General features: G+C 37.8%; 4 protein-coding genes across 4 annotated transcripts in view; 1 reads left to right on the top strand and 3 right to left on the bottom strand.

Moving 5' to 3' along the window:
- Positions 1 to 539, bottom strand: part of LOC108862055 (ABC transporter I family member 6, chloroplastic) — a 2,353-nt gene extending 1,814 nt beyond the window's left edge. The window contains exon 1 of the mRNA XM_018636079.2: positions 102 to 539. Coding sequence (XP_018491581.2) covers positions 102 to 449 — 348 coding nt within the window. The 5' untranslated portion in view covers positions 450 to 539. The remainder of the gene's footprint in view (positions 1 to 101) is intronic.
- A 451-nt stretch (positions 540 to 990) lies between these two features.
- LOC108862053 (DNA gyrase subunit A, chloroplastic/mitochondrial) lies at positions 991 to 7,593 on the bottom strand. Its single transcript, XM_018636077.2, has 27 exons — positions 7,039 to 7,593; positions 6,876 to 6,945; positions 6,724 to 6,789; positions 6,525 to 6,626; positions 6,378 to 6,422; positions 6,200 to 6,298; positions 5,968 to 6,054; positions 5,807 to 5,877; positions 5,246 to 5,354; positions 5,089 to 5,151; positions 4,905 to 4,970; positions 4,729 to 4,817; positions 4,502 to 4,550; positions 4,207 to 4,293; positions 3,965 to 4,049; positions 3,669 to 3,739; positions 3,469 to 3,558; positions 3,083 to 3,208; positions 2,837 to 2,994; positions 2,678 to 2,759; positions 2,415 to 2,579; positions 2,229 to 2,330; positions 2,010 to 2,146; positions 1,795 to 1,912; positions 1,593 to 1,647; positions 1,402 to 1,501; positions 991 to 1,327 (listed from the first exon to the last, which is right to left on the bottom strand). Exons 1-27 carry the CDS (start codon positions 7,452 to 7,454, stop codon positions 1,201 to 1,203), a joined length of 2,835 nt encoding a protein of 944 aa, XP_018491579.1. The 5' UTR covers positions 7,455 to 7,593; the 3' UTR covers positions 991 to 1,200.
- A 2,549-nt stretch (positions 7,594 to 10,142) lies between these two features.
- LOC108861008 (putative pectinesterase/pectinesterase inhibitor 24) lies at positions 10,143 to 13,281 on the top strand. Its single transcript, XM_018634839.2, has 3 exons — positions 10,143 to 10,803; positions 11,015 to 11,374; positions 12,567 to 13,281. Exons 1-3 carry the CDS (start codon positions 10,161 to 10,163, stop codon positions 13,241 to 13,243), a joined length of 1,680 nt encoding a protein of 559 aa, XP_018490341.2. The 5' UTR covers positions 10,143 to 10,160; the 3' UTR covers positions 13,244 to 13,281.
- Positions 13,282 to 14,135: 854 nt separating this feature from the next.
- LOC130495261 (alpha-L-arabinofuranosidase 1-like) lies at positions 14,136 to 18,480 on the bottom strand. Its single transcript, XM_056986737.1, has 18 exons — positions 18,214 to 18,480; positions 17,360 to 17,613; positions 17,231 to 17,285; positions 16,954 to 17,156; positions 16,755 to 16,876; positions 16,524 to 16,677; positions 16,368 to 16,437; positions 16,148 to 16,293; positions 16,027 to 16,072; positions 15,899 to 15,951; positions 15,672 to 15,816; positions 15,475 to 15,593; positions 15,325 to 15,396; positions 15,150 to 15,253; positions 15,008 to 15,064; positions 14,723 to 14,912; positions 14,509 to 14,655; positions 14,136 to 14,429 (listed from the first exon to the last, which is right to left on the bottom strand). The coding sequence occupies exons 2-18, from the start codon at positions 17,561 to 17,563 to the stop codon at positions 14,268 to 14,270; spliced, it is 2,049 nt and encodes a 682-aa protein (XP_056842717.1). The 5' UTR covers positions 17,564 to 17,613; positions 18,214 to 18,480; the 3' UTR covers positions 14,136 to 14,267.
- Between the last annotated feature and the right edge of the window lie 252 nt (positions 18,481 to 18,732).

Here is an 18,732-nt window from a genome sequence, read left to right as displayed (position 1 = left end):
ATAAAGATGACATCTTTTTAAAATTCAACACGTATACAAGAATTGTTTCAAGCTCGTCTAAAAAGTCAACATAGATAAAGATGACTCCTTTATGCGTTTACCTCTCCTTCGTAGACAACCAAGTTGACGCCTTTAAGTATCTCCTGCCTCGTTTCAACGATCACAGCTCTCAATTCCTTAACCTCCAGCAAAGGGATCCTCCCCACTTCACCGCCGTCTCCCACCAACGAATCAGAATCTACGGCGGAGGATACGGAAGACGAAGCGATAGTATCAGAGCGGCGAGTGGTTCGTAAGGTTGGAGAATTGGCCCGGAGATTAGAGAAGAGAACACGAGAGGGTGAAGTTAAGAGACGAACTCGCTGAGGAGGAGGAGGAGGAGAAGAAACATTTGGGAGGAATTGAGCGATAGAGTACGAGTGACGGAGCTGTAGGTTTACGCCGGCCATGGGGAGAGAAGTTGCGGCGGAAGACGACGGAGGTTTATCCGGTGAGTGATGGAGAAGTTATGCGTGAAACAGTGGTTTGGTTAGGTCCTGGGAATCTTATTACATCATGTGTTCATACGACACGTAGGCAATTATACTTTTTTAAAAAAGGAAGGAAAGAAAACCGAAACGACGTCGCTTCGTTAGTTTGTTTGTTTGTTTGATGCGCGTCTTCTTCACTAGCTAATGCTTCCTTGTAGCAAAAGAAACCATTTATAAATTTGAACCCTAAACCCAAAGTATCTCATATCATATATACAAGTATACAACACATTTTAAAAACTCTGTTTCGCCACAGTTTGATAATTTTTCCTTTTATGTCAGTCTTTCTTGTCCACTTTCTTGTTCTTGAGACCAAAGCTTTTGTTTAACAAGATTTTTTTTGAGAATTTCTCTTTGATTTTTGTGGAATGGACAGGGTTTTATAGGAACCAATTAGAAATCAAGGATGAGAGGAGGGGACAGGGATTATCTTACATTCTCTACTCAGACAAAAGGATCATTTCAGTGAATCAACTTCTCAAGTAGGCATAACTTACGAATACACATGACACTAGTGTTAAATAACAGATTATGATCAGGAGTCAGGACCTTCTCTTCTCGTAGTATCATCATCGGGAAACAAAAAAAAAATAGGAAGAGAACGATTCAAAAGCATAGATATTACTAAAGCCTCTGTACGGATTTTGGTTGGGGGAAGAAAGGTAAAAATCTACAAGCTAGCAGTAGCCTCTTCAAGGCTCTGAACTCCTTCCCCTTCTTCTTCTTCATCTGCTGCAGAGATTAGAGATGCGGACTGAATTTTTCCGGCATGATCAAGTCTCATGAGAATCACTCCCCTGAGAAAATTCAAATGAGATGAATTTTGATAATGGAAAGACTTGCCAAATTTGGGAAGGGAATAAAGATATACCGTGCACGGCGTGATTGGATTGAGATGTCCCTGACTTTGATCCTGTTCACTGTTCCGCTTTGGCTCACTAGAACCACTTGTTCATCGCTTTCTCCATCCTCTGCAAGAAACAGAAACATTTGCAAGATTATAGTAAGAACAGTTTTAAAGCATCTAGATTCTTTATATGTGGAAGAAGTGTGTATTTTTACCAGCTAGGGAGTAACCAACCACGAAGACAGCAGCTAACCGATCATCCTCGGCGAACTGAGAAATTGAGATCAAAGAAGAATGAACAAACACAAATCTGACCAGTGAAGGTAATAATCCAGATCATAACTTGTATTCCAACTAAACCAACTAATGAACAGACAAAGCTAACTAGAGATGAAATAGTAATAATGGAGATCATACTTTGGATCCGATTAGACCAACTCTGTTCAGACGAGAAGGCTTGAAGCTACTCAGAGGAACACGCTTTCCGTAGCCATTCTCACACACGAATAACAGCCATGGACCAGTGGATTGTTTCCTGCTTTGTGTTAACAGAGAGCAAAACATTAATCAGTGTGATAAAGGACAGTTTTAAGAGCAAACGTGAACAGTTATATAACTAAAGAAACACATACTCAGCCGAAGTTTCTTCTGACTTCTCTACCATATCTTTCCTCAGAGATGAAGGTATGATGTCCATGCTCGCCATCTTATCCGCATTCTTGAGTCTCATGGCAGTCACTCCCTTTGTGTTTCTGCTCAGTGTTCGAACCTAATAAACAATGGCCATCAGAGTTCGCTCAAGTAACACAACGTTGACTCTAAAAAGAAGAGAATCAAGAAGTCTAACTTACACCATCACATGTACTCAGGACAACCATTCCGTTTTGGGACGCCATGGCCACAAGATCATCGCTTGAGCAACAACGAACCCATTTCAACTCATCACCAGAATTCTGGAAACAAACAATCATGTCAGAACAACCTTTGTTAACAAGATTCTACCTGAAACCTGACTAGGATGAAAAAAAGGAACAAACCAATTGAATTGCTATGATTCCAGTTGATCGTATCCCTGAGAATAGCTTCAAAGGTACTTTCTTGATGCAGCCATTCACAGTAAGCATCAGGAGATACTGGTCTTCTGAAAACTCGCTAACAGGAACGATGGAGGTTACTCTTTCACCTTCTGACATGGACAATATCTGCTTCCACAAGCCACATGAACACAGAAACGCATTAGAGATTAATTATTTTCCACGTTGCAGAAGGAAAGCATGTCTATACATAGATACATGATTACCTGAACCAAAGGTGTGCCAGCTGCATTGCGAGAGCACTCTGGAATCTTGTAAGCACGGGTTGAGTAGACTATACCCCGGTCACTAAATGCAGAACGAGTGTTAGTAACTAATTACAAGGTTGACTGCAAAAAACAAGGGCGGTTTCCAGTTAAATATACCTGAAGAAGAGTACATGGTCATGTGCATGACAAACGAGAAAGTCAGACATCGCATCATCAACTCTCAGTTTCCCGACAGATTTTCCAATGGTTCCACGGTTCTGGAGATTGAACGTATCAGGCTTCATCCTTTTCACATAACCCTTCTCGCTGATTGCCTGGAACAATCCAGAAATCAGAAGTCACAAAACAAAAAAGAAGTATTTCAAAGTTGAGAAACTTTCTAGGTTTAAATATGCAGCATACCATCAGCATCTCTTCATTTGGGATAACGTCTATATCATCGAGGTCACCACTGTCAGAATCTTCCAACACTGAACGCCTGGGAGTTGAGAATCTGTCCTTCAGCTCTATTGCTTCTTGCTCGATTAACTAAAGAAAATCAGAGAAAAGAACCAATCGAATATATGAAGTTGAAGTAAACGAAGCAAATAGGTATATTTCATGCATCAACAATCTTTTTAACGTTGGCACCATAACAGCATAACAGTTATGTACATATAGATTATATGTAGTACGCGACTCTACAAATACAAGGCAACAAGCAAGCAGCAGTCACTGTTTTCTTGAGAAAGCTGAGGGTTCCATTTAGCAAATAGTAAGCGGAAAAAGAGGATTAGAATGTTTGTTACCTTCAAAATGTTAGTTCTGCTTGATAGTAGCTGTTCCAGCTTTGTAATTTGCTCCGTCAGTGAACTATTCTCATCAGTAAATTTCTTCCGCTGAAGGTAGAATCGAGTTAGAACATCTTACATCTTCCAGATTACAGGTTCAAATTTCAAAAAAAAAAATACGAAAAAGAAAAAAAAAACTGAAGAGAATAAAAAAGCACCTCAAGAGCAGATAGTCTTCGAAGATTTATCCCCAATATCGCCTCAGCTTGGTCCTCAGAAAGCCCATATTCTGCATATATTTGTTTGAAAATGTTAATATTCGCAAGCAACAACATATCTAACACCAAATGGAACTTGATTGAACAGCCAAGATTTGGCAGAACAAGAGGAGAAATCTATTTTGTTGTTCATATCTAGTGTATTCATTTGAAAATGTGGATCCTAAACTGTCCATCAGTCCACATAAGAAATTGACTTTAATCCAGTTAAGTGTCAAAAGTTAAACACAGCTTACCACTCTGTAAAGCAGCCGAAGGACTTGAGGCTTTTTTGATGAGTTGGATTACTGCATCGATATTGTCAAGTCCAACCACAATACCCTACAGTGAAGCAAATATAAGGAAAATTTAGTTAACCGGAGTGTTGGATAGTGAGATAGTGGTCTTCAAGCATCACAATTGGATAAGAAATTTCAAGAGTACTTATAGTTAACATAAAGAGCATAATTTAAGAAAACTAAATTATCTCAAAACACACCTCAATAATATGCTTTCTCTGCTGGGCATGTGAAAGCTTGTACCTTGCGCGCCTTTCGACAACAGAACATCTGAAATCAATAAATGCCTACACACACGCAACAAAAAAAAAGAAGAAAGTAAACATAAAATGTTCTCCAATATGATAGTAGTAACAGACAATTAAACATCCTTCTGGCCTATGTTCTTGGACATAGTCCAAGAAAATATATATTAGCAAGATCGATTTTCAGTTTATTTATTATATAAATCCAGTAACTTAAAAACACAAATGATTTACATAGGCAAGTAGTTACCTGAAGTAATTCTTTTAAACCCATTAGCTTCGGCTCTCCATTACAGATACTGCAAAAGTCGTAACATAAATAACCAAGTAAGATCAAGGAATACAACATACTCATCAGAGAAACTGCAAATGCTTCTCTATATAACAAATGTGGATCCTACTTTTGTCCACAAGTCTTGACACATTGGATAAATAAGACAAGCTGCAAAAACAAAAAGGTACTTCACAGTAACTCACCCAACCATGTTGCAGCTGAAGCTTGATTGGAGGGCAGTGTGCCGGTAAAGGTTATTTAGCACAAGTGCAGGATCACCTCCTCGTTTGAGCTATGAGAAATATATATATCAAAACCGTTACCCTCCACTATGAAATTTTGAAGTACAAAACAGAGTGCAGAGCAAACAGTGTAATACCTCAATAACCACACGCATCCCATTACGATCACTCTCGTCGCGTATGTCACTTATCCCCTCCAGTGTCTATAATTAACAAACACACGTCAATGAATATTTAAAAGAAAACTTTGCAACCATCAACCTAACTTATATTTTCCTGATATGACTAATTTAAGACCAGACATCATTCAGTATTCAGTACCTTATTTTCGACAAGTTCAGCAATCTTCTGAACAAGTGTAGCTTTGTTTGTTTGGTAAGGAATCTGCAATAAAGTTCAATTAAGAGGTTAGTTACCATAAATCTACGGGGATTCTCCTTTGAGATTAGTACATAATCAGGCAAACTAAGTCGATCACCTCAGTGATGATAACTGCATTGCGCTTTGTCTTTGCATCCAACATTTCAACTTTGGTTTTCCCTCTAACTACAACACGCCCTCGGCCAGTTCGGTAAGCATCTAAAACCCTGAAAATGCATCCGCACATTAGAGAAATGGCATATGCATGCAACTCTTTTTTCTTTTTGATAACGGTATTCAACAAACTCGAAAGAAAAAAAAGATCTGTGTGGATGTATTATAGATAACATGTGAGGTTTTACAATACAATCAAAAAATACACAATGATTCAAAACTGCATAGGACAAGCAAATTAAAAAACCTATTTACCATACTATATAGGAAATGTAGTTTTCAGACATAAGTAAAGCTTTTGTAACCTATTAGAATCATACATCTGACTAGCGGTGAAAAATTGTTTCTCCGTATCCATAGTTATTTGCTTACAAAGTCTATATGTTGGTTTGTTTAGTGTCCTTATACTTGATCATAGAGTGACTATAGCCTGTTCATTAACTAACACTAACAGAGATGTGACGTTGGACGAAGTCTGAACTAGAACAGGAAAGCAAAGACTTACCCAAGGTTTCCCATTATTGTTCCTCCAGTTGGAAAATCAGGTGCAGGCATGTATTCCAGCAGTTCTTGCAGCTGATGCGACAAAGAAGAAAGTGTAAACATCATCATATGACAGCCCAACACACTAAAGCAAAGAAGAAAATAGGTAGAGAGCTATTGTACCGTAGCTTCTGGATTGTGGATTAATGCGCAAAGCACATCCACCAACTCTCCCAGATTATGAGGAGGAATATTTGTCGCCATGCCAACCTAAACAGTGTGGAAATGATCTTAACTCAATCGCATATTGTAATCTGATGATACAGCTATGAAAATGTTCACAATATAAACTCAATAAACCGAAAATAGAATTTTAAGAAAAAGTCGAACTTAAGGTTTGTCAGATTGTTTTTACCGCAATCCCAGAGGCTCCATTCAGTAAAAGAGCAGGAAGACGAGCTGGCAACACAGCCGGTTCCTTCTGTGAGTTATCAAAGTTCGGCACAAAATCAACCTGCAAAAAATTTTAGAAACAAAAGAGACTAAGAGACAGTTATTCAACTTGGCGAGTAAGTGAGAGCCGTGTGATTTACCGTATCTTGGTCAATATCGGCTAACAACACTGCCTCAGCAAGTGGCTATAGAGAAGAAAAAAAAAAAATCAGCTATGGACACTAAACAGAGACGCATGAGAGAGATAGAAGCACTATAGAGTAGATGAAAAAGTGAAATTCACTCACGTCGAGTCGGCATTCAGTGTATCTCATAGCAGCAGCAGGATCTGCATCAATGGAGCCAAAATTTCCATGTCCTTGGATAAGCGGACATCTCAAGGAGAAACTCTGCAAAACAACAAAGATGCAAAAAAACGAAATGTTACTAAGACCAAAAACAAAACAGTAAGACTATAATACATTTCCATGGTGATTGTATATATACCTGAGCCATCCTAACAAGAGCATCATAAACAGCAGTATCTCCATGCGGATGAAATTTACCAAGAACCTGCAGACAGACACCACAAACGTTACTCAGAACCACACTGAAGGGGCAGAGGAAGAACATTTAGAAGAAGAAAAAAATCACTAAACCTCTCCGACAACTCTTGCAGACTTCTTGTAAGGTTTCTTTGATGACATCCCGAGCTCGTGCATGGCAAACCTGTAAAGAAAGAATCAAACTTTTAAAAAAAAAAATCGGATTTTAAATTTTTTTTTTCCTGGAAAAAAAGACATAAACTTTCTAACACTTAACAGTATTCTCCGATGAACAGGCTTGAGACCGTCTCTAACATCAGGCAAAGCGCGTCCAAGAAGAACAGAGAGTGCGTACGACATGTAAGACTCAGTAGCCTCCTTGTGAAGCTCAAAGGGGACGATACGAGGCTCCTCCTCCCCGCCGCCGTCCTTGTTGTTGTTGTTGTTATCCCCGGAAACAACCAAACCGCCGTTGTTGTTGGAGGACTGGGGAGGAAGGGAAGAGAGGAACCGGAGGCCGGAGGGTTGAGTGCGGCGGAGACGGCATAACGGGTCGGCGAGGGGGAAGCTGAAGTGGCGAGGGCGGCTGAGGGAGCGACGGAGGAGGGAGGAGGAGAGGCGGAGAGTGGAGGAGAGAGACATGAGAGAGTTAGGGTTAGGGATTGAGACTGTGGAGTGGCAAAAGGGTGTCATGCCCAAAAGGGTTTTAAGGAATTGTAGAAGAAGAGAAAGGGATTCAAAAAGCTAAAACCCTAGCGAGCGACACCGGAGGATTTTTTTCCCCCAGGCGCCAATTTCAAGACTCTGTCGGGTGGGCTTTCTGTCCGAACAAAAAAAACTTATCTTGTTTTGTGATTTCTTAAGGTATTTTTTATTTAGTTTTAAATTAATGATATACTTATCTAACCAAAGAAATATATATTAAATATTATTTTTATTAATTTTACATTTTCACACGCATTAAAATACAATAAATTATTTTCTATGATTAATTTTTCATTTAACATTAGACCAACAATAATCCGAAAAAATAATAATTTTAAAATTGTAATTATTAAATAATAAAAAATTCATATATATATATATATATATATGTATAAAAAAAATTGTAAAACAAAATTAAGGAACATAGTAAAATATTCATGATCTATCTTCAATTTCGATTTTGGTATCTAATTTTATAAAACTAGAATTTTGCCTTTAAGTTCGCAAATTGTTGAAAAGAATAGTTCGTAAACTCGAGTTAGGCCTTTTGATATTCATCCTTCACATGTGAAGCAGCTTCCTCAGATTTCTCTGCATCTACAAAGTCGATACAACATCCCCCGGCCCAAAGCCTACACCAGCACCACACCATTTGTATAGCTGAATCAATGGTTCAGCGCCTTTCACCAAAACTCTCACAGTTTTTAAAGATACGAGGTAATTTTAGGAAAGAGAGTCTTAGTTTGAGAGAAAAAGAGAGACGATGAGGAAGACGATGTAACTAACTTTCTCATTATTCAACTTAGTAAACCAAAGAATACAAAGTTTACTTATATAGTAATCTAGTTACCGGTTTAATCATAACAAACATATAAACCGGAATAAACCACTATAAACCACTTGTATACTCTAATATTCCCCCTCAAGATGGCAAGTATATAGATTTAAGTGTCATCTTACCCACGAACGAGTAAAACAGAGGAGAATACAGAGGTTTGGTAAAGATAATCAGCAATCTGATTGTTACTCCGAACATGAAGCGTCTTGATATAGCCAGCTTCAATCCTGTTTCGAATTTGATGACAATCTCTTTCCACATGTTTTGTTCTCTCGTGAAACACATGGTTGTTTGCGATGTAAATAGCTGCAGTCGAGTCACAGTAGAAGGGAACCGGACCAGTTTGAGGAGACTGCAACTCTTCCAACAGATGATACAGCCATATGATTTCACGAGAACCAAACTCCATGCTCTATACTCTGATTCTGCAGAAGAATGAGAAACCACATCTTGTTTCTTGGACTTCCAAGATATAAGAGCTTCACCCAAAAACATACAATAGCCTGATGTTGAACGTCTTGTGTCTGCGCAAGATCCCCAATCAGCATCAGTGTAAGCTTTGAGCGTAAGAGTAGAATCCGAAGGATAGAAGAGACCAAAACCGATAGTGTCTTTCAAGTAATGTAACACTTTTAAAGCAGTCTGAAGATGAGACGGTTTGGGAGCTGATGTAAATTGACATAACTTGTTCATGGCATAAGTAATGTCAGGACGAGTTATAGTCAAATACATCATTCTTCCAACAAGTCTGCGATAAGCAGTAGCATCTTCAAGTAGCGGTTCTGTAGAGTCTTGAACCAACCTGGCTCTGATACCATCTTAGTTTGAGAGAGAAAGAGAGACGATGAGGAAGACGATGTAACTAACTTTCTCATTATTCAACTTAGTCAACCAAAGAATACAAAGTTTACTTATATAGTAATCTAGTTACCGGTTTAATCATAACAAACATATAAATCGGGATAAACCACTATAAACCACTTGTATACTCTAATAGAGAGTGTGTCTGATTGGTAATTCTTGAAAGAACTCAAGCCTGAGGCCCATGCAAGGTTCCAATCCTGAAAATTTGAAATATCACAAACATTCACACAAGTCATGAAAGTCATCATAAAGAGCTCAGTGAATCATTCATGCACATAACAAGACTTTTACAATAACTTGAGAGCATTTGCCATTAGTAACCCGTATGTTTTTCGAGAAGTAATGATTTGTTCTTCTTTCAGCTCATGCTCCACGAACAGTATGACCGTGCTACATAAATTTGTAAACATGATTTCATACAAATTTATAAATCCGTACCGCCGTACGTTTTCCATGAAAATGAATTTTCGTCAACAAACATAATTTATACCGCCTGTAATATTTACGCCAAAAATCAGTCATGGTTGGAAAGGATTTGATTTTTTTTTTCTGGCTTAGACTAAAGATTAAAAATAAGAAAGGTCAATAGTTCGTGCATGTGTTACAAGAGCTGCAGAAAAAAAAAATGCCGACAACGTAAAAAAAACAATTTAATAAAAATTAATTCTTATGTCAATGAACTTTAAATTTGTTATCTAACATTTATATTCCTTGACAGCTTTATATCAAAGCATATTTTAAACAGAAATAGTTGCAACATTCGAAATAACAATATGTTTCACCGACATATGCTTCAAAACATGAGAGCCACTTATACTTAAGAAAACATTTTTGATGATTAAGATTTAATTTATATCTAATGATCATCTTTGTGCCTTGCACGTAAGTTGTTAGTTTTTATTCGAATTATTATACATCTATGTATTTATATTCGACTCTCTAGTCTCTACAAACCAAACACAAGAAACGATCAACTTCAAAATAAAATTAAAATGTCATCCACATACGGCAAAGTCGACGAGCGTGAACATGCAATGCTCGAAGCTCGTCGCAAGTCGAGAAAGAGAATCGCAATCATCGCCGTATCACTAGTCGTTCTCGCGGGAGTAGTGATGGGAGCCGTCTTCGGAACCATGGCTAACAAGAAGTCAACGACTGCAGAGACCAACGATAACGGAGACTCGATCTCCGTTTCCGTTAAAGCCGTTTGCGACGTCACATTACACAAAGACAAGTGTTTAGAAACGGTCGGGTCCGCTCCAAACGCAAGCGGCCTCAATCCAGAACAGCTCTTCAAATACGCCGTCAAGATCACAATCGCCGAAGTCTCAAAAGCTCGTAACGCGTTCACTTCCTCGGGCGACGGCACGAGCATGAGTGCTTGCATTGAGCTTCTTGACCTAACGGTAGATAACCTCAACAACACGTTAACGTCGTCAGAACAAGGCGACGTCACGTTACCTGAGCTAGTGGAAGACCTACGTACATGGCTGAGCTCAGCGGGCACGTACCAAGACACTTGTGTTGAGACTTTGGCTGAATATAACGATCAAGAGTCAAAGACGTTCGGTGAAAGTCAGCTCAAGAACGCAACGGAGATGACGAGTAACGCCTTAGCGATCATTACTTGGCTAGGTAAGAACGCTGACTCCTTCAAACTTAGGCGTCTGCTTTGCATGGTATCACATTAGCTGTTAATGAATGAATAAACTACTATATGGTAGTTGGATAGTTAATAAAATAATATATATGTAAAAATTAGGTTAATCCACTTATTGTTAATTTATTTTGAGTTGGAAACTTATGAAACATAACATAACAGTTTTAAATATCATCACATTGTTAGGTAAGATCGCTGACTCCTTCAAACTACGGAGGCGTCTGCTTACTGCTGAAGTGGCGGTAGACTTCAACGTGGGGAGGAGATTGTTGCAGAGCACGGATTTGAGGAAAGTGGCGGATATCGTGGTGGCGAAGGATGGATCAGGGAAGTATAGGACGATAAGTAGGGCTTTAAAGGATGTGCCCGAGAAGAGTAAGAAGAGGACGGTTATATATGTGAAGAAAGGAGTTTATTTCGAGAATGTGAAAGTGGAGAAGAGCATGTGGAATGTTGTCGTTGTTGGAGATGGAGAGAGCAAGAGTATCGTCTCTGGTAGACTTAATGTCGTTGATGGAACTCCTACTTTCCAGAGCGCCACATTCGGTAAATTTCTATCTATTCTTTTTTTTTCTAAAACAAAGAACTCAAGTCTGTTGTTTAAACCAATGATTTTGTGCTCCAGAGACAGTGCCGTGCGAGGATTTTTGGAGGCCTAAGGCAAATTTCAAAAATAAAACTTAATATAAAATATAAATATAAGAACCATTTTTGTAAAATGACACAAAACAAATTGTTTTTCTAAATTTGTAACCTAAAAGTAACGGTCAAAAATCATAAGTAGAAAATTGGTACAGTATTTTTTTAGAAAAAACTAAAATAATGATTTGGTATTTTAGAAGAATAAAAATAATAATCTAAATTGAAATGATAAAAGAATAAAGTAAATTGATAATAACAAAGTATTGAATAAAAATAATGATAGATAAAGTATATAATTTACAAAATAATACTAGCTAAAAATATAAGTTAAAAATTATTACTTATTTTTCTATGAACTCTTTCATCAAACTATCATAGTTTATAAATAAAATACAAACAACCAACTTATGGTAAGGAAAAAATTGGATTACAGTAAATAACAAAAGCAAAACGAAAATCAGAACTGTCATTCTGAACCAATGACAGCTCTTAAAGAAATTCTTAGTATTTTAGTTAACACATGAAATTCATTAGTATAACACAGTCATCGAAAAAGTCAAATTCAAAACAAGGTGAAAATAACTAAACTATACTTTTAGCTCTATAGAATAATTTTATGGAATTAGGGGCCCTAAAATTGTACATTATTTGGGGGCCTAAGGCGGAAGCCTTTTCCAATGCATGGTAAGCACGGCTCTGTCCAGAGAAATATAATTTGATACACCAACTAATCTTATAGCCTCAATAATGAGTATTCAGATTGTTAATAGGAGAAAACAATCAATTGTGTTAGGATCCCATGTTAAAATTCTTTTTTTAAACTAGATATAACAAACTTGTGCTCTGCTTCATGCTATGTGTGGAGAAGGGATTGAGAAAACAGTGAAACCTGAATTAAATAGACTTCAATTCTTGTTTTGTGGCTACGTAATAACCAAAATGAATCTTATATGAACTAAAATTTACAGGAAAGATATATATAGTTTGCCACCCAAGAAACCAGTTTTACACTTTTGCTATGTTTTAAGAAACTAGTTTTACACTCTGCTATGTTTTAAGAAACCAGTTGTGACTTTGCATTACATTTTTTCTACAGCTGTGTTCGGGAAAGGGTTCATGGCAAGAGACATGGGCTTCATCAACACAGCCGGTCCATCCAAACACCAAGCCGTAGCTCTAATGGTAAGCGCCGACCTCACCGCCTTTTACCGATGCACAATGAACGCATACCAAGATACGCTCTACGTGCACGCGCAACGCCAATACTACCGTGAGTGCACCATAATAGGAACAGTCGATTTCATCTTCGGTAACGCAGCCTCCGTGCTACAAAACTGCAAGATCCTCCCTCGTCGACCGATGAAGGGACAGAAGAACACAATCACCGCTCAAGGACGTAAAGATCCGAACCAGAACACAGGAATCTCGATCCACCGTTGCAGCATATCTCCTCTAGGTGACCTAACAGGTGTTCAGACGTTTTTAGGTCGGCCATGGAAGAACTTCTCGACGACGGTGATAATGGATTCGTCTCTGCATAGGTTTATTGATCCAAAAGGTTGGTTGCCGTGGATTGGAGACTCGGCCCCGGATACTATATTTTACGGTGAGTATAAGAACTTTGGCGCCGGCGCGTCCACGAAGAATAGAGTTAAGTGGAAGGGGTTGAGGTTTTTAAGTACGAAGGAAGCGAATAGGTTTACTGTTAAACCGTTCATTGATGGACAAAGATGGCTTCCGACAACGAAAGTACCGTTCAGGTCCGGTCTCTGAGTTTGTTTTCCGACAAAGAGATTCCATTTCAAATCTCTTTATTTTTGGATGTTACGTATTTATATAATCTGTTGTAATGTAAGTGTTTATTGTTGTTCTATTGTATCATTTGTTTGATTAAATTCAAATTACATCCGCTAACATTTTGTTAGACGTGCATACCAAGTTATCCAAAGGCAAGACATGTCCATGATTTGAGAAAGTTGCTTTTATTTACCAAAGTTCTTAACAAAACTAAAAATTTATATAAACACCAAATATAAAAATATATAGTTTGTGTACGAAAATTATATTTTTCAATGAAAAATATCTGTTTATCAAAATATAATTTTGCACTTTGATTTCAAAATTCAATTTGTTTGATTAAATTCAAATTGCTTTTGCTTTTGAAGTTATCCTAAGGCAAGACATGCTCATGAGCAAAGAAACTAGAGAAATTGCCAAAAATACCATTTTCATAGTACCACTTTTCATGTTTACACTAACCACTTTTACCACTATTTTTAATGAAGAGTTTAGATTTGAAGGTTTAGGATTTAGGGTTTAGATTTGATGTTTTAGGGTTTAAGGTATATAGTTTAGGGTTTAGAGTTGAATATTTAGGGTTTAGAGTTGAGGATTTAGGATTTATAGTTTAGACTTTAGGGTTTAGGGTTTAGAATATTGAATTTAGGGTATATAGTTTAGGGTTTAGGGTTTAAAGTTGAAGATTTTGGGTTTAGGGTTTAGAATTGGAGGTTTAGGATTTATAATTTGGGATTATAATTTTTAAAAACATATAAAAACAAAGATATAAGAGTATTTACTATTTTAATAAATAAGGTATTTTTGAAAATGTGTCTTTAGTGGTGGTAAAGATGAATAATGGTACTTTGAAAGTGGTATTTTTGAAAATTCCCCAAGAAACTAGCTTTTATTCACCAAACTATTTTATCCCTTTCTACACATGGGTACGCATACATAATTTATATATTTTTAACCACAAGAGACCTTTAATACTCCCTGTCACCATCATAATGTCTCATCACACGGCTGAAGTTTTCTGAAAGGAAGAGGAAGAATCAGAAACTGGCTTTCTTATCTTTGCAGATTCCTTCAACAAATCAAATGAAGAGAACGAGTGTGGCGGGAGAACAACGGTAAGATCCTCCTCAGCCATCTCTAGCAAGCTTTCTTGTGGCACAACCTGCCAAAAAAGATCAAATTAGATTTAAGCACTAAGAAAAGGAACAACGCTCAAAAGTTCTGATGATTTCTTCATTTACCTTCTCTGGCTGTGTGAAGGAGTTTTCATCCATCACATTTGTAGATGTAAGTACTGTCCTCTTTGATCCTGACACTTTCATCACGTTCGGATCCAATCCAGTAACCAACACCTTCAGATTCACTGACGTAGCTCCAAAGTTTACAGCCTGCATATACACACAGATTACAATTCAGGCTCTAAACTTTCTGCAGATATAATGTCTCTAGACGTACCTTTATGCGTATGTAATCTTGGCTACTGTTTTTCCATGAGATTGCAGATGCTACAAGAGAAGAAGAGTTTCCCTTAAGTTCTGAAGAGAGGAGAGTTGATCCGCTTGACTCCGCAAAGAACCGTTGCACCCAATAGCTAGGAGTTCCATAAAGATGAGATGAATTAAAGACTATTGCATCAGGGTTCCACCTGAAAAACCAAATCAAGAATTCAAGATCTTGTTGTTGTTGCTGTTTAACCATTAGCTTCCTGAGTAAAAACTATAACAGCAGAAGTAGAGATACCGTCTATCGTTTGTGTTCACAAAGAGCGGTGCATAACTCGCCATTTCCACAATGTCACTGCAACAAAGAAGAAAGCATCAAAGATGTTTTTGAGACTCATCATAGCCTTAGAAGATGAGGGGGAAAAGATTGAAGAAGAAACCTGTTCTTTTCAAGACCAATGAGAAATGCAGCTTCTGCAAGAGCGGCGAGAAGGCTTCCTGTACCAGCATCTTTTCCAGTCACAGCATATTCACTAACAAAAGCCTGCAAAAAAAGTTACACAAAGTGAGCAAAGATAACGCTGAAAAAAGCTTCAGACAGTCTATTCACCACACCTTTGGACCCTTGCGTGAAGTGCCGTCAAATTGATGATACATGGAAAACAAACTGCTAGCAGAAGTGTATATCTGTGACAGAAAGGAAAAACACTCTCTTTCAGACAGAAACACACACATAGAAGAACATTTTCAAAGTTATGTTTGTACATGGAAATCATAGTAATCAGCAGGATGGTCAAGCGGAGTAGATGATCCATCACAGTTGGAGATGATTTTGATATCTGGATAAGCCTTTTTGATAGCATCATAGAACACAATGTAGTTCCCTGTAATGTTGTAAATCTCAATTAGTATCAAAAGACGCTAAGTCAAATTGTGGGCATATAGAGAAATGCAAAAGAAACCTCTGTAGTACGTCTTTCCACAATCCTCATTCCCAATAGCAACATACTTCAGCTCAAAAGGCTCTTGGCGTCCCATTGCAGCTCGAACCGATCCCCACGTAGAGTTAGCGTCTCCCCTAGCAAACTCAATACCATCAAGTGCTTCCTGAAAAGAAAAACAGGGAAGAGGATTTGGTTTTCAGCTTCTTGGCTAGTGAAACAGGGGAGTTTTTTTTTTACAGTCATACTTGAACAAAGGGCATGATACTGGCAGTTTCAACTTCATCATTGTGACTAATCCCTGCATAAAGGTGAAGCTCTTGTCAACACTAACGTCCATGGATTGGGAATACAAAAGAGAGTGTTACAAGAATACCGTTGTTAAACACCCATATTGGTGCTGCTCCAATGTCTTCTGCTAACTACAAGAATGTTCATTTAACATTTTGATTAACAGATCACAAAACTACAATTCATAGAGTAGAGAGAAGTCTCACCTGAAAGAACTCGAAGTGGCCAAGGCCATCATCAGTCCAATACTTCCAAACATCACCAAAGTGTCCTGGTCTCTCTTCCCAAGGACCAACAGTTTCTTTCCAGCGGAATGCATTACTTAACCATTCACCCTCGACAAAACAACCACCTAAACTCCACAGAGATGAGATGAATAAACTTTAGGTGCATATACAACGAAATGCTACTAGTCTTAAACATTACCTGGGAAACGGATGAAGCGAGGTTTTATATCAACCATCATCTGGTAAAGATCGTTTCTAAAGCCATGTCCCTGCAATCAACCAAAAGAGAATGTAAATATCTATTAAGAATCATCAATCTTTCATGTCAAGGCTCTATGGAGAAGCAGAAAGAAACCTTGTAAGTATCCACCGGCATGGCAGAGACTTGGTCAATCCATATTGACCCTTTCTTGGTTGTTGTTAACTGAAGCCTTGCACCATGATCCTTCCCTTGTGCCTCAAGAAGAACCTCCTTCTTAGTCCATTTCGAAACATCAGAAGCTGACGCTCTACATTCGAAACAAAAGGAAGATGAAACAACAACAACAACAACAACATAAACGTATTCATGCAAGTGTTTTCTCACATGATCTTCTCAGAAGCAAGAGTCATCGAACCATTCGAGCTTGTCAACGACACAGAGAGATCAATATCACCAGTTGAACGCACATAAAACGCCACCTTGTACTTCTTTCCTTCTTCAATATTCTAAGATAGATTCAACAACTTAATACTATTGACACCGAGAGGAAACAGCAGAACCGAGATGTAATGGAGAGACTCACCATGCCCCAGTAACCAGGGTTATAAACTCCAACACCACCTGATGGACAACCATTGCTATCACAGAGCACATCCATTCTCAAAGCGATTTTATTCCGTTCAAAGCATGATGAACGGTCTGTAGCTACATATATCGACGACTGATCACCAACAATGGACCAAGGCCATATGTTAGAAGGTGTGTTCTGCCCACCAGCTTCAAATCCTGTAAACCAAAAGATTTTTGCTTAGAGTAAGTTACTTAACTATTTAAAATAATTGGTAAGCTAAGATTCTAACCTCTGTTGCTAACAAGTTCAGCCCATAATCCACCAGCACCAGCATGGTTTATCTCCTGCAAATGTTAAAATAAACTCAAAGTCTAACCATAACTTGATGGTGTTGGGAGGCTGTAATGTTTTAGCAAACCTCGAAGAAGATCCCGAAGAGAGTATCAGGAATGAGTCGTCCAGCTCCATTAGAATCGTTAACTTGCAAAGTCACGGATGGTTGTGTTGTATCTTGCTCTTGAGCAGCTATAGCAACATGAAGGCTTTGATAGACAAAGCAAGAGCCAAGGAGGAAAGAAAGTAAGCAGACACTTCTGAGAAACTTCCAAGACTCAGTATCCATTATTCACCACATGCAAAACGAAACACCAAGTGTAGCTTCCTGCTTCCTTCCTATAAGAGAAAAAAGATTGGATTCTTATTCAGCTGAGGCTGTTAGATTAACAACAAAGAAGAAAAGAGCCTCAAAATAAGGTAACAGCTACAAGTAAGAAAAGATTCTTTGTTTTTTTTTTTTGCTTATACTTATCAGTTTATCTTCAACACAAGAAAGATAAACCAACACATGAGTATAGTTTAATATTTTATATGATCACTAATCTTTATTATCCTCACTGGAACTCCGTGAAATTCGGATCAATCAAACATAAGATAATATCAAACCATGAATGAATGTGCCACATTAGCTAATCACAAAACAGGGAGAATGATTTTAGAAAAATAATTTGAAATGATTTGATTAGAGCTTTGTTTGCAAATCAAGAGTGGCTTCGGAAACTGAAAAAAAGAAACTCGATCCGGAGGGAAAGTTACGTTCTTTATGGGATCATTTTATTATAAAACCTGAAATCTAATTAAGTCAGAAAGTCTGAGCCTTTTTGTCTGGTAGATAGATAAGTAGAAACAAAGACATAAACAGTGAATAATTAAACCCCAACAATGGTGAAACAATGGTGAAGGATCAGACATAAACAAAGAAATGGGAAACAAAACCTGGAATCGAGCGAGACAATGGTGAAGGATCAGACAGAAGAGAAGTATAAAAGAATGCCTGGTTGGGGTGGGGGGGTCGAGAGAGAGATATTGCTTAAGAGTGAGTTAAGAAGGAAAACTTGCTTTCACGTTTGATGGAGTTGCTTGTTTTCGTGGAAGCAAGTGAATGTTAATTAGAAGCTACGACTACCGTATTCCTCCACCTCCTCATCTCTTCTTGTTCCTTTTTTTTTTCTTTCCCTTATGGATAAAAGATGTATTTCTAACTTTGGATAATGCCTGATCCCAATTGCTTCCACTGACATTTTTCTTTAGGATTTATATAGTTTGATTAGACATTCATGTCAATTAACAAAAAAAACAGAAGTAGATTACTTCTTTTTTTTTTTTTGGACAAAAAAAGAAGTAGATTACTATTTTTGTAAAAATGATACGAGTTGTAGTTTGTAATTTGAAGTACTACATTGTCAATATATGTGCTTGATTTGAATCTGATTATAAGGGATTTTTTTTTTGGGT

This window comes from Raphanus sativus, chromosome 5 (genome assembly GCF_000801105.2).
Source record: "Raphanus sativus cultivar WK10039 chromosome 5, ASM80110v3, whole genome shotgun sequence".
Taxonomy (NCBI): domain Eukaryota; kingdom Viridiplantae; phylum Streptophyta; class Magnoliopsida; order Brassicales; family Brassicaceae; genus Raphanus; species Raphanus sativus.
This window is presented reverse-complemented; position numbering and strand designations above follow the sequence as displayed.

Bases quoted from the DNA above. Each gene is read 5' to 3' on its own strand.
- LOC130495261 (XM_056986737.1), bottom strand. From the start codon at position 17,563: ATGGATACTGAGTCTTGGAAGTTTCTCAGAAGTGTCTGCTTACTTTCT. The intron at 17,286-17,359 runs GTTTGCTAAAAC...TAACATTTGCAG, and splicing joins TCTTCGGGATCTTCTTCGAG to GAGATAAACCATGCTGGTGC. The intron at 14,913-15,007 runs GTATCTCTACTT...TTGGTTTTTCAG, and splicing joins GTGAACACAAACGATAGACG to GTGGAACCCTGATGCAATAG.
- LOC108862053 (XM_018636077.2), bottom strand. From the start codon at position 7,454: ATGACACCCTTTTGCCACTCCACAGTCTCAATCCCTAACCCTAACTCT. The intron at 5,878-5,967 runs GTACAATAGCTC...TTGTCGCATCAG, and splicing joins TCCACAATCCAGAAGCTACG to CTGCAAGAACTGCTGGAATA. The intron at 3,559-3,668 runs GTGCTTTTTTAT...TTCTACCTTCAG, and splicing joins GAAGACTATCTGCTCTTGAG to CGGAAGAAATTTACTGATGA.
- LOC108861008 (XM_018634839.2), top strand. From the start codon at position 10,161: ATGTCATCCACATACGGCAAAGTCGACGAGCGTGAACATGCAATGCTC. The intron at 10,804-11,014 runs GTAAGAACGCTG...TCACATTGTTAG, and splicing joins AGCGATCATTACTTGGCTAG to GTAAGATCGCTGACTCCTTC. The intron at 11,375-12,566 runs GTAAATTTCTAT...TTTTTTCTACAG, and splicing joins TTTCCAGAGCGCCACATTCG to CTGTGTTCGGGAAAGGGTTC.